At 43.0% G+C, this 12,721-nt stretch overlaps 1 protein-coding gene across 1 annotated transcript in view; it reads left to right on the top strand.

Moving 5' to 3' along the window:
- The window catches only part of hydin (HYDIN axonemal central pair apparatus protein), an 89,781-nt gene that overhangs the window by 70,250 nt on the left and 6,810 nt on the right, over positions 1 to 12,721 (top strand). The window contains 16 exon segments of the mRNA XM_048257159.1: positions 48 to 153; positions 600 to 824; positions 2,625 to 2,977; positions 3,433 to 3,593; positions 3,810 to 3,898; positions 4,355 to 4,574; positions 5,328 to 5,549; positions 6,152 to 6,281; positions 6,547 to 6,712; positions 7,041 to 7,188; positions 8,594 to 8,801; positions 9,141 to 9,362; positions 9,463 to 9,632; positions 9,940 to 10,138; positions 10,710 to 10,868; positions 12,257 to 12,537. Coding sequence (XP_048113116.1) covers positions 48 to 153; positions 600 to 824; positions 2,625 to 2,977; positions 3,433 to 3,593; positions 3,810 to 3,898; positions 4,355 to 4,574; positions 5,328 to 5,549; positions 6,152 to 6,281; positions 6,547 to 6,712; positions 7,041 to 7,188; positions 8,594 to 8,801; positions 9,141 to 9,362; positions 9,463 to 9,632; positions 9,940 to 10,138; positions 10,710 to 10,868; positions 12,257 to 12,537 — 3,059 coding nt within the window.

Raw genomic sequence — 12,721 nt, 5'->3', positions numbered from 1 at the left:
GTTATACTGTTCTTATGTGAAAATCATTATATCCTGCTCATCTTCAGGCCACTATTGAATTGCAAGACAAGATGGGAGTGTTCAAGATGAAGACTGCGCCATGCACTTCATCCAGAATCATCACCCCGCTGCCTGAGGATGAAAGTGGAGAAGGTTGGTCAGTGCTGCTTGTAGATCATCACACATACTGCATCACATAGACTTGCCAGAGTGCAACCTACAGTAGATGCTTGTCCTTCTCATACTCTGGTAACATGCAAGTCAGGTTGGACTATGCAATGGTAAAGGTCAATCCTAAAGTCTTAGAAAACTCCTTTATGGACCATTTCAAGAGAGTTCCATTATCAGCATCATAGTTGGCCCCACAAGACTTCCTTTTTAACATTCCATATGTTATCTTAATGCAGAGGAAGTAGATTGGGGCCCAAATAGAACGTTCAAGCATTGTTTTTGTTTTTATTGTTGAAAGGGTCTATAGTGGTGGTGACAGAAGCTATTTAGCTCTCACATAAGCCTACAAAACCCAGTGAGAAGGACAGCCCACTCCTTATTTAAAGACTGTTTCTACAAACAAAATTGTTGGTTTTGTTGTCCCACAGAGGAATCGTTTGGCAATGTGTTGTCGCTGGACTTGAGTGTGGGCCAACAGGCAGCGTTTGAAGTGGAATTCTGTCCAGGAAGTGCTCAGAGCTTTGAAGCCTCCATACGGCTGATGGTGGCCGATAACCTATTTGAAGAGACAGAGGTGCAGCTTTTAGGAGAGAGTTACCAGGACATCGTCACACTGGACAACATCATCAGCAAAGGGTTAGAATCCACAAATGGTAAGACCCTACCACCTATTCTAAATATGAATTCTCACCATTAGATCCATGGGTAAAGGAGTACACCTCCTGCAGAATGTTTTTATGTTAAAAATCAAACCAAATGGTTATAATCAGGACCTTTGCCTGTTGGAGTAATCAGCATGTGTGAGGGTCCGTAATTGGGTCTGTGTCCACATAGTGAGCCCTGAAGAAGGCCCAATCGCCGCTACGCGTGGGCAACTTTAAAGTCCTTAGTGGACATGTCATAATAATAAAGACATTTTACAATACTCCTTGGAGTGCCTTGGTGAAGAAAAGTTTTTTCTTTTCAACTAATTTTGGACGAACCTTGAACCAAAGAGCACCCACCAGAACACATTTTTTTTTCTGGTGGGTGCTCTTTTTTTTTCACAATTCTCCAAATGGACTGAGCACGCCTCTGACTTGCAACAATAATATATATATATATATATATATATATATATAGTCGTAAGATTCGTCAGATAAGAGCATTTCAACCTTGCATTCACTGGAAATTATATATATATATATATATATATATATATAATTTCCAGTGAATGGAAGGTTGAAGTGCTCTTATCTGACGAATCTTACGACTTTATCATCTGTAAATAACAAAAAAACAGTAGTGGCAGAGTGTGGCAGTGGCTACTAGGGTCAGAGACTGGCAGATTCATTCGTCAGTCTGCAAGTAGGTGACTGGTTTCGCATAACTGCATTAATTAAAAAGTCATTAAATCAATCGTGTCCAAGTAAGAGACCACACATTGCGCACCCGAAGTAGAATAAACAAAGTTGATCCAGGCCACCTTGCCACAACATTACGATTTCTGGAACATATTCCTATAGTTTGCACACAAATGTGACAGCAATAATGTGAATGCATTACTGTATGAATGAGATATGAAGGGAAAACGCAAAAGTGCAAGGAATGGGCAAATGCATGAGCAGTGTTTCCCACAGAATTGAATTCTATTTGTGGTGGTAAGTTTGCAGAATTAACTTTAATGTAGCAGTTTTTAACAAATTAGCGCAGCGTGGTTATGATGCTAACTAGATTTAAGCACAATTTAGCACAACCTGGAAAATCATTGTGTGGTGGTCAATGTTGATATTGTGGTGGGCCGCCACAAATAAGTCAATGTATGGGAAACACTGATGAAGTCGACCTCATTCATCACAGATTTCGAGGAAAGCTCTTCAAAATCTGAAATGTTTGATAAGCCAGTCATCAACAATCGTGGAACTAAATATAGGCGCTGTCTCTAAATAGGTTTCATAGGTTTTAATTGTTCACTACAGTTAGTGTTATCATTTTTAATAGCCCACATTTCACAATAAGCTGTGCAAATAAAGGCCTAGACTCGTGATGAACTAATGTTGTTGCACTGCATTGCCTTTAAGTGTTGCCAACTGATATACACATTGGAAATGTGCGTACGCCACACATATAGTTGGCGTGGAGAAACCGGGAGCACATTCTCACTCTCATTTACTCTTGATATCCGACCGTGAGCGTGAAAGATGGCGTACGCAGCATTTTGTGTGTACGCAAGCTTTGTACATGAGGCCCCTGGTCCGGTAGACTTTTTATGCAAGGCAGAGATTTTTACACAAGGCATATCTCCATTCTCCTACAAGATCATCCTGATGTTGGAATTTGGTTTCACTTTGGTTAATATTGCATGGCAGGGGCGAGCGCATGCAGTCATCTTACTGTTCTCGTGTGATTCTGTTTCAATTCTTCTAGACTCCTTTGATGTTGGATGTGTTTTTTTTTTCCCTCCCCGTTTTCAGACAAGTCTGACCACCTGCACTTCGGCGACTGCCACGTGGCCAAATCCTACCAGGCCACTTTCACCATGACCAACCTGAGCGGCTCAGACGTGCTCCGCTTTGAGTGGCCGCCGGACAGTGCTCAGGTGTGCTTCTCCCCGCGGCTCGGCCACCTTCACGCCGGCTGCGCCAAAGACGTCACCATCACCTTCTGCTCCAAGCAGCCCATTGCGCTCAGCGCCCAGCTCCAGAAGTGCAGGCTGTGTCGCATCGTCTTCCAGCAGCCTGTGGACCAGGTGGCGGACTGGGATGACCGTCAGAGGACGGTGAAGTGGGTGGACACCTCTAAACCAGCGGCCACTCAGACAAAGAAGGTACTGCATTACACTACAGGTTTTTTTTTTGTGTTTGTTTTAAAGGCAAGGCAAGTTTATTTATATAATGCATTTCATACACAGGTATAATTCAGTGTGCTGTATATAAATAAAAGCAAAGAATAAAGGTAAAAAAAAAAACGCAAAAAGGCAATAGTTAAAATAGTTTAAAAAAGTAAAGTACATGAAGTGGAATAATTCAAAAACATAAAAGACAAAGAAGAATAACAATAATAACAACTCTTCATACCATTCAACGGGTTGAATATTTCATGAAAATACGAAGACAGAGTAACCAGCATGTCACCCAAGTCTTCAACATAGATAAAAACTGTACAGAGCACTGGTGGATGACATGGAGAAAAACTTAGAAATGCAATTTTTAAAGGGTCTGTTGGCTGTTTTGCATATGTCTGACTTAATTGGGAGCCATGGCCTGCATATCTGTGTTGAAGGTGATTGAGATCGACCCAGAGCCCTCCAACAGTGTGGTGGAGAACTCCTCTAGAGAACTGAAGCTACTTCTGAGCGCTGTGTGTGACTACGCCAAGTTCACCTGCGACGCTGAGCCCATACACTTCAAAGACACCATGCTGTACCAGACTCGAGTCTACAAGTAAGTGTGTTTCCATCATGTGTGTGTGTGTGTGTGTGTGTGAACGCATGTGTAGATGCTGTATGCATGCTTGCATATGTTGTGTGTTCCACATTTTCTGTATCACGGCACATTCCTAACAGTGTCAGATTCCACAAGTCACCGACCAACTCTGTCTCCTGTCTTCAAACCGTGGGATGAGATTTGACTTTTTTGCCTCTCTGTGCTCTTTGTCAGGCTCCAGATGTCAAATAAAGGCACAACTCAGATGGACTTCTCCTGGCAGATCATGTATGGTGGAGCAACAATCAGCCCAGATCACAGAGGTAAAAAGACACCATCAGTCTACATATGATGCGATATGATTTAAATGATTGACGTAATTTCCCAATTATTAGCCGCGGTTTATACATTGATTTTGCAAAATTTTCTTCAGCTGTGAGGTTAATACAGGGGGGCAGTTAATATGGTATTACTGTAACATATAAGGTTTGAAAATAATAATTTAACAGACTTGATACTGCATGTGCAGTTGGAGTTGTCTTTTATAATGGGTTACAAGTTGTTGCTGCAAATTACATTAAGCAAACAATGTTTTGAAACTCTGAAGCTGAAACCTTTGCTTGAATCCTCTAGTAATAATCTGACGACCCCAACGGTGTGATAGATGTCCTATCATAATATCATTAGTGGATAGTGCTTTAGTAGTGCTTTGCCAACTCTGTGAGAGAGTTAAAGCTGTTGCCCAGATAAAGGTCCACTTGGCACCTATGTGTTTGCAGATGTTCCCAGCCGCTCCGGTGGTCAGTCTCGCTGTGGCACAGCCCTGCGGCCGTGCTCCTCTCTGGGCAGTGTGTCCAGCATGCTGCTGGGGGACCCCGAGCTGCCGCCGTTCTGTGTGGAGCCCAGCGTGGGAACTATCGGCCCTAGAGCCAGCCAGACTTTCAGCTTGCGGTTCTCCCCCATCGAGGTGGCCGAGTACGAGGCTCAGCTGGTGTGCAGGTCTGGAGCACCTCTGAAAGAGATATGTCACTGTACAAACACAGTCTACACACACACACACACACACACGCACACACACTATGCTCTGAAAAAACACACTCACCCCTACCTTCACTCCTGATCCTGGCACAAGCACAAGCACTCTCTTTCACCAAACTCTTAATTATACATACAGTGCAACCGGAAAGTTTTCAGACCCTTTCAAGTGTTCCATATTTTGAACTATTCGGCCACAATTCCCAACAGCGTGTGTGGAAGAAACCAGGCACTGAGCTGCACTGATGGTTGTCATTCTGTATAGGTTCTCCCATGTCAACAAAGGAACTTTGGATCTCATTCATAGCGACCATTGGTCGTACAACCGTGAGACCTTACAAAACTGTGAGATCTTATATAGACAGATGTGTGCCTCCTAACTGTCCAATAAAAAAGGGTCTGAATACTTATGTAAATGGAATGTTTCAGTCTTTTATTTTTTATAAATTTACAAAACACCTGCTTTTTTTGTGGATTATTTGACTATTGTGTGTAGATTGATGAGAAAAAAAAATTTTAGATAGAATTTTAAGATGAGTCTGAAACATAACAAAATTTGGAAAACTTGAAAGGGTCTGAAAACTTTCCGGTTGTAACTTTACACAAGTTACACAACTTGTACAGTACACAACTCCTTAGTCCAGTACTTCTTAAAAGCTCTTTGTTGTACAAAGACATCCAATCCTAATTAAACGGTTCCTTCATTGTTCTTGGCAGTATTCCCAATTTGAAAGACGAGCAGGGTCCCACCATACAAGTCCGAGGCCGCAGCCTGCTCCCCTACTGTCACTTCCACCTTGAAGAGTCCGACTACATCACGGGCAACCGGCGCAACCCAGAGCTATGGAGCCCACAGGGTACCCTTCCACCATGCACCCTGGACGCCAGCACGCGGGTCATAGAGTTCACATCCATCGGGGTTGGTCCGCCCACCACCAGGTGAGTGTTGCCTCCTGGGAGAGTGGTGCGATATCACCAAAATGTCATATCACGATATAGATCATCTCATATCCCAACAACGATACATTTCACGATATAGTATTTTTGGTGAATTCAACAACAAAAAAAAGTGAATATAACTACCGGTAGCTATAAAGGAAGGCATATTTCCGAATTTTTTTAGATTTGACAAACCAGGCCAAAAATGCGATGTACTGTACAGGTTTGCCTATTACAGCAACCCAATGGCGACAGACCTGATTTATTTTGTTCATTAATGTACAATTTGTACATTAGGCGCTAATTTGGACTCTGTATGCTAAAATATCATGTAACTGTATCATCAATATCACAATATGATGTATTACAGTTAAAATTCTAATAAATTATTATGATATACGATAGACAATATGGCACAGCCCTACTTCCCTTGTGTATAGCCCGCATCCCATTATGTGTTTTGTTTAATGCTACCTTGAATGATATACCATGAATGAAATCCTACTAAGTCCTTTACATTTAATGCAATTATTCATAACCATTACACATACCAAAGACTTGCTTGTTAAGTTATAAGAAGACTCTCTGTTTCCCCACTGCAGGCAGTTCAGCTTAGTGAACCCCACCAACAAGCCGTATTCTTATGAGTGGAGATGTGTGGATGATACAGGGCCCTCGCCTTTCAAATGCCGCACTCCAAACAGCTCCATCCTACCTGGGAAGAAAGTGGAGGTGAGTGGACAGAGCATTAAAATCACCAAAGATATGTTAAGTAATTTATTAAACTATTCAATACTAATATTGAAACCTCTCTGAGTGGTTGATGGTAAAGAAATATAGTATGTAGGTAGAAACATAGTACAGGTGGGCAGAAATGTTCTGAATCTTAGACAGTGGGGAACCTGTAACTCATGCAAGACGGAACACAACAACAATTATCAACTATGATAACCTGTGATAACTGGTCTGCAGTGTAATCTATTCACAAATTCCACAGGTGATTTTTGACTTCTGTGCCGTGGCCCTGGAGCTAGTGGAGTCGTTTTGGACCTTCCAGATCCCCGAGCGCAACATCTCTGTTCCCTTCTTACTGGTGGGCACTGCTCGTGACCCAGTGGTCTACTTTGACCGGGCCCACCTCAACATGGGCTGTCTGCTCATAGGTAAGTCATTAGTCTTCACCCCCAGTCTTACTATATGTAGGACAGGGATGCGCATCTTGCTAGTCACACTCATTCTTTAAGTATATTTGTGTAGGTAGCTAGTTCGTTTAACATCCGCAGATTCTTTTTGATGACATATGGTCATATGAAGAAAAGACACAAGCACTCCTGTTGTTCCCAGTTATCATCCTACCTACTCACTGTAATGCCTTTTTAACTGCTGTGCATATTATTCACTGTGCATGCTTTCTCAGTGCCTGCTCTAAAAAAACGGTGTGTATGAAAGTCCTTAACCCTGAACAAAATGGCTATATGTATCTTCCTGTAGGCCGCACGGTCCAGCACACGTTGAATCTGGTGAACAAGGAGAAGGAGCCGTTCCAGTTTGCTGTCCAGGAGAGTTCCTGCTACTCCGAGGGCTTTGTGGAACAGCTGCAGGTCGAGCCCATGCAGGGGACAGTTTCAGCCAATGACAAGCAAGTAGCAACTTAAACATATCTATAACCACTGACTGAATGTGGAACGGGTTAAGCCCAGATCTGTTTAAGATGGCATAGGCAGTCAGAGACAGAAAGCATGTATGTTTTCTCCTTCACGAGTGATAGCAGGTCAATAATTAATTTATAAATAATTAACACTATATGAATGGACTGTGTTGTATTACCTAACACACCATTTTAACATCCTAGACCTAGAGCAGTGGTCTCCAACACGGTGCTCGCGGGCACCAGGTAGCCCCAGCGCACCTTCTAAAAATAGCCTTCAGGTCGCCTGCAGATCACGCTCTAAAAACACGCTCCATTGTGAAGTTTTCAATAGATATTTAAGTCTAGACTAGAACCATTTTAAGAATGTATGTAGCCATACATCTGTAACATTAAATTGATATTGGTGATACCTTACAAATTGTAGCTGTAATCCGTTTCCTATTCAATCTTTAAACAACAACGGAAGCGGAGCGCATACACGCTGCTCGCATGCATAAACAGTAAAGGGGAAAAAACTTGCTCGTCTGGTGTAGCCAATGGAAGCATATCTTTGCAAATGTTCTGTGGCCATTCTATGTTGGTCAAATACGGTTCTTGCATGATTGTTCAAGGACTGAAAAACAATTGCTTTAGCTCACAGGCCTTTTCTCCTCTGTAGACTACTGTACTATAATAGCGCTGAAAATTTTGTGGCATGCTTAACTGAGCATGACTGTGCATTACCTTTTTTGTCAGATCATGGAGAGATTTCAGGTGTGCAATAACTTTAAAAGGAGTCTTCATATGTTGGGGGTGATTACTATTGAAATGTTAAAACCAAATTGTCCACTGAAATCAGAACTTAAACAACCCCTGAATTCATAATGGTGGGTTGGTATAAATTGGGTACAAATTGTAACCCAAATTATTAATTGCACGAAAAATTATGTTTTTTTTGTTAAAAAATTAAGATTAGATTCCCCATGCAAACTTTGAAATGAACAAACTGAACAAATATGTTGGTAGTGTTGCACATACTGATATTAAACTAGATTCGCTTCGCTGCGCGGCAGTCATGATTATTGAAGAATCAGATGAAAATACAGTTGCTTAATATATGAATACTTACAGTATGAGGCCTACAGAATACTGATAATTTAAAAGTAAAAATCACATAGGCCTATTATTTAGGAGGACCCTCGCAAAAAAGGGGTGAGGGTCTGTTTCTTTCAAATGAGTAGCCCTCCATATGATTTCGGGTCTTCAGGTAGCCCTCATTACCAAAAAGGTTGGAGACCCCTGACCTAGAGCATCTTAACACTACACGCATGTTGAGCCACTGGAAGAAACAGGTCATAATGAACGGCCCACCCTGACTTGATCCCACTGTCCCCTTGCCTATTTGTCACGGCAGGTTGCCAGTGGTGGTGACCTTTAGGCCAAGCCAGGTGGGTGAGGTGGCCTTTAACCTGGCGGTGAGCGTGCAGAGGAAGGTCCAGCCGACCGTGCTGAACATGAAGGCCGAGTGCTACAGCATGAGCGCCACGGTGAAGTGTGAGGACCCCGAGGGCCACGTCACCAACATGGCCCCCAACAGCCTGCATGAGGTGGACTTCAAACAGGTCAGTCATAACACGGCAAAGCTAAATAGATAAGTACAGTAAACAAACATCCTGTACAAACATCCAAGTTCATCCATTTTATTACTTTGTGCATTTCAGTACAAAATGTTGCCAGTTGAATAGATTGTCTTTTTTATAGTTCAAAAGCCCAAAAGTGTGCACAGGATAGTAAATGAGAGATGGGATGTACTGTAGGTTGTGGTAGTAACCGCAGGCCGGATTCAGACCTGGGTCACCATGGGCACTGGGCTCATACGTGGGGATGAATGCTGCTGTATACCAGACATTCAATTTTACACTAGTTCTATTCCACATTGGTTCCTTTTTCTGTCCCTAAAGGTGGAGTTGAGTGATAAGGTCTCTTTTGCATTCCTGGTGTCCAACCCTGGGCTATTCAGCCTAGACATCCACTATCAACTCTGGGGTCCACCTGAACTGCAGCGCCACCTACAGGTTGAGCCAGAGTATGACACCGTGACCACTGGCAAGCAGAGCCACTGCACTGTGTCCTTCTACCCCCAAAACAAGTGTGTGCTCAGAGACGTCGGCCTCAACATTAAGGTATAGTCCAGGCGCTGCCATTGCTTTCTTCTGTCCCCTGTGTCTCTGATACTGTAGTTGTCTTATTCGGTATCTTTCCTCTGTTTGTTGTGTGGTGCAGATCAAGCACGGGCCTGTGTACAGCTGTGCCCTGCGGGGGGTGGCGGAGGTCCCAGGACTGGACTTCTCCTTCAGAAAGCACAACTTTGGGAAGAACTTCATCTTCTCGGTGGGGATGACTCCAGCCTCAAAGACCCTGGTCCTCACTAACCGAGGAGAGCGAGGAATCAGGTGACTAAAATTACCATGGCGACGGTTGGCAGGAGATTCATTTGACAAGTCATGATGTGTTGATGATACTTCCTGCAAAAATAAAGCATTTGCAGTATACAGGTATACAGTATCAATGATATTACAATGTACATTATTACAGTTGTGCATGAGAGACAGTATATTGCACAATATACCACTGTTTTGCATATTTTCAATATATATTTAAATTTCTGTATATATATATTCATTGCATTTAGATTTAAATATATTGAATATATACAGACACAGTGGATTGCCATTTTCGGTCATGTTTCCTTCGCCACAGTGTGGACTGCTCCTTCACAAACACCCCCTTCTTGAAGATGGACTTCCACCCCAAAATCCTCCCTCCTGGTGGTTACATGGATGTACCCATCACATTCTACCCACGAGAGGCCAAACAGTACCACGAGAAACTGGTCTTTGGCATCAACGAGTGCATCAAGCAAGTGGTGGAGATCCTGGGCCAAGGAACAGAGATTAAGGTGAATAAAAGGCTGAAGAGTTTTACACTCTGTTGGAGAGAAAGTATGTCCTGTTTGTGTGAGCTATTGGAGTGTGTTCATTCACTCTGTCGGTAGACCCCTGTTATAATGTACATGGCTGTAGCTCCGAGGGTTATGTGTGTATGGTGTGATGCTAGCTGGGCTCAGTTCATGGTTTTGGTTGTCTGTGATGAGTTGCAGATTAAATTAATGTGTTTCATTGGAGATGTTATTGTTTTTCTTTTTCTTGCTGTGGATCACTAGCAACTTTGGGACCCTTTGTAATAATTTGTTCATAAAAAAAATGCTATTTCAAAAAGCACTTACACTTATAATCAAACACTTTAGTCAGATTTTACTCTGTGACCCAAGCTGACTGCTGATATTCTTTACATGGCTGTTACGGACAGCTGTTGGAGCACCCTATCTGTGCGTCGCATCTGCCCTCCTCTTGACTGTCGCTTAGTATGTATTTGTGTGTCGTACCTGCCCTCTTCTTGACCATCGCTTAGTATGTATTTGTGTGTTGTGAGGATAAATGTGTCATGTGTTGCCACCTCTGCTGTCCCAGCTGGACTTTGAGGACCCCAGGCAGAAGGTAGTGAATCTGGGATCACTTCAGGTGGGCCAGCGCAGCCGCCGGGTCATCCCCCTCATCAACAACAGTGCCTCGGCCATCACCTTCTGCCTCCAGCTCAACTCCACAGTGGAGGCGCTGCAAGATGCACAGGTCAGATATAGGAATGTACAGTACACACCAGGGTTTCTGGCAGCTGATATTTATCTGCTAACATTTATGAACAACTCACATTATGGTGTTGCAAAGAGAACGGTTTTCTGCCTTCTTTTGTTGATTTTGGCTGTTTTGACTGCTGGCTGCTTCTAATGACATAAAAATAGATACACTGCCCAATCTTTAAATGTAGCAGTTGTGACTTTCCTATTGATGTCTCTGAGGGTGAATTTTTACTACTGGTAGGTTATCTAGATAGATTACTATATTGCCCCATAAGTTGTACATTTGATGCCATGCACCCTGAAACATTTTGATAGGCTATAGCCTTTATTGAGATTGTAAAAGTCCGGCTTCAGAAACTAGCTGATCTACCTGGCTTAAGAGTTGTGCTAATTAAAATCAGCTGAGTAAGTGAATGGTTGGAACAAAAATTTCGCAGCACTTTTACTTTCTAAAGCTGAACTTTTACATCTCTGCACACACACTGTACTTTATGCACATATATTGTACTTATAGGTATGCATTGCAAACATAAGCACATATTCACAATGATCGACATGGATACAGACAAACAAATATGTACACATTCCCTCGGGATAAATAAAGTATCTACAGTATCTATCTACATATTGTACAGTGTTGCATACAGATATACACAAATACACTTACTCGTCATCATCATTATACACTCACTCTCATACTGTACATCCCAGTCACATTCACCCACACACGCACAGACACACACAAACACTGACAGAGAGCTGTCTTTTCTGGAGCACACCCACTGCTGTACAGTATCATCTCAGCACTGGTTACTCACTGGTCATCTCTGTCAGACAGCCTCTGACTCTGTGGGGGTGACTCTGAGTTTCTGAGCTTCTGTGTAGAGGAAAAAGGGAGTTTGTCAGTCTTCAACTTCATCACCAGTACTGCTAAGCGTAGAGTTATTCCACTCTGTACCCAGGGAGGCTACAGTAGATCACATTCTGAATCAGGGGAAGAAAACTGTAATTATAAAAAGAGTCTAAGTTCTGTAATGCCTCAATATGAAAAGTAATGTGTGTTGTGTTTGAATTATATTTCCTCATGGTTTTGCAGCTGTCCTTTCTAACCATGGCCAAGTGCAAAATGAATTGAGTTTTGAGTTTTGTATGTTTCTTCAATCAAAAGTTAACACACTTAATGTGAGTGTGGTGTTTTCTGCATCACTAATTTGCAGAAGAGTTCCTCTGGTGTGGCAGAAGTGAGAACTGCAAGTAGGCAGTTTAAACCCTATGTGTTTTTAAAGTCCATCATTATGCTGTATATGTAAATGTGTGTGTGTGTGTGTGCGTGCGTGCGTGCGTGCGTGCGTGCGTGTGTGTGTGTGCGTGTGTGTCCAGGTTCTGTCCGTGTCCCCGTCCAGTGAGATGACGGTGCGTGGCGGCGGCGGGCGCTGTGCGGTGGAGCTGCTCTTCACTCCCCGAGAGCGCATGGCCCCCTTCAGCGAGGAGCTGCTGCTGGAGTGCCTGGGCATGGCGCGCCCCCTGCTGGTGCTCCGCGGCTGCTGCCACGGCGTGGAGGTCAAGCTGGACCAGGACTACCTGACATTCGGCGCCGTGGTCCAGCGCTGCCAGGCCACCAAGTGTATCCTCATGCAGAACACCGGCGACATTGGAACCAGGTACATACACAGAGGTCATCCTGTGTCAGAAGTACATGAAAGGGTGTATGTGTGGTTGGAAGACAGAATAAATGAAATTAAAAAAAATAAAAAAATAATGGCTTGCCTGATAGATTATGGTTTGTACTCATATCAATCATATTATCAGTGGTGATCAGCTCATACATCTACTATTATATCAGCT

The sequence above is a fragment of the Alosa alosa genome, chromosome 11, assembly GCF_017589495.1.
Source record: "Alosa alosa isolate M-15738 ecotype Scorff River chromosome 11, AALO_Geno_1.1, whole genome shotgun sequence".
Lineage (NCBI taxonomy): Eukaryota > Metazoa > Chordata > Actinopteri > Clupeiformes > Clupeidae > Alosa > Alosa alosa.
This window is presented reverse-complemented; position numbering and strand designations above follow the sequence as displayed.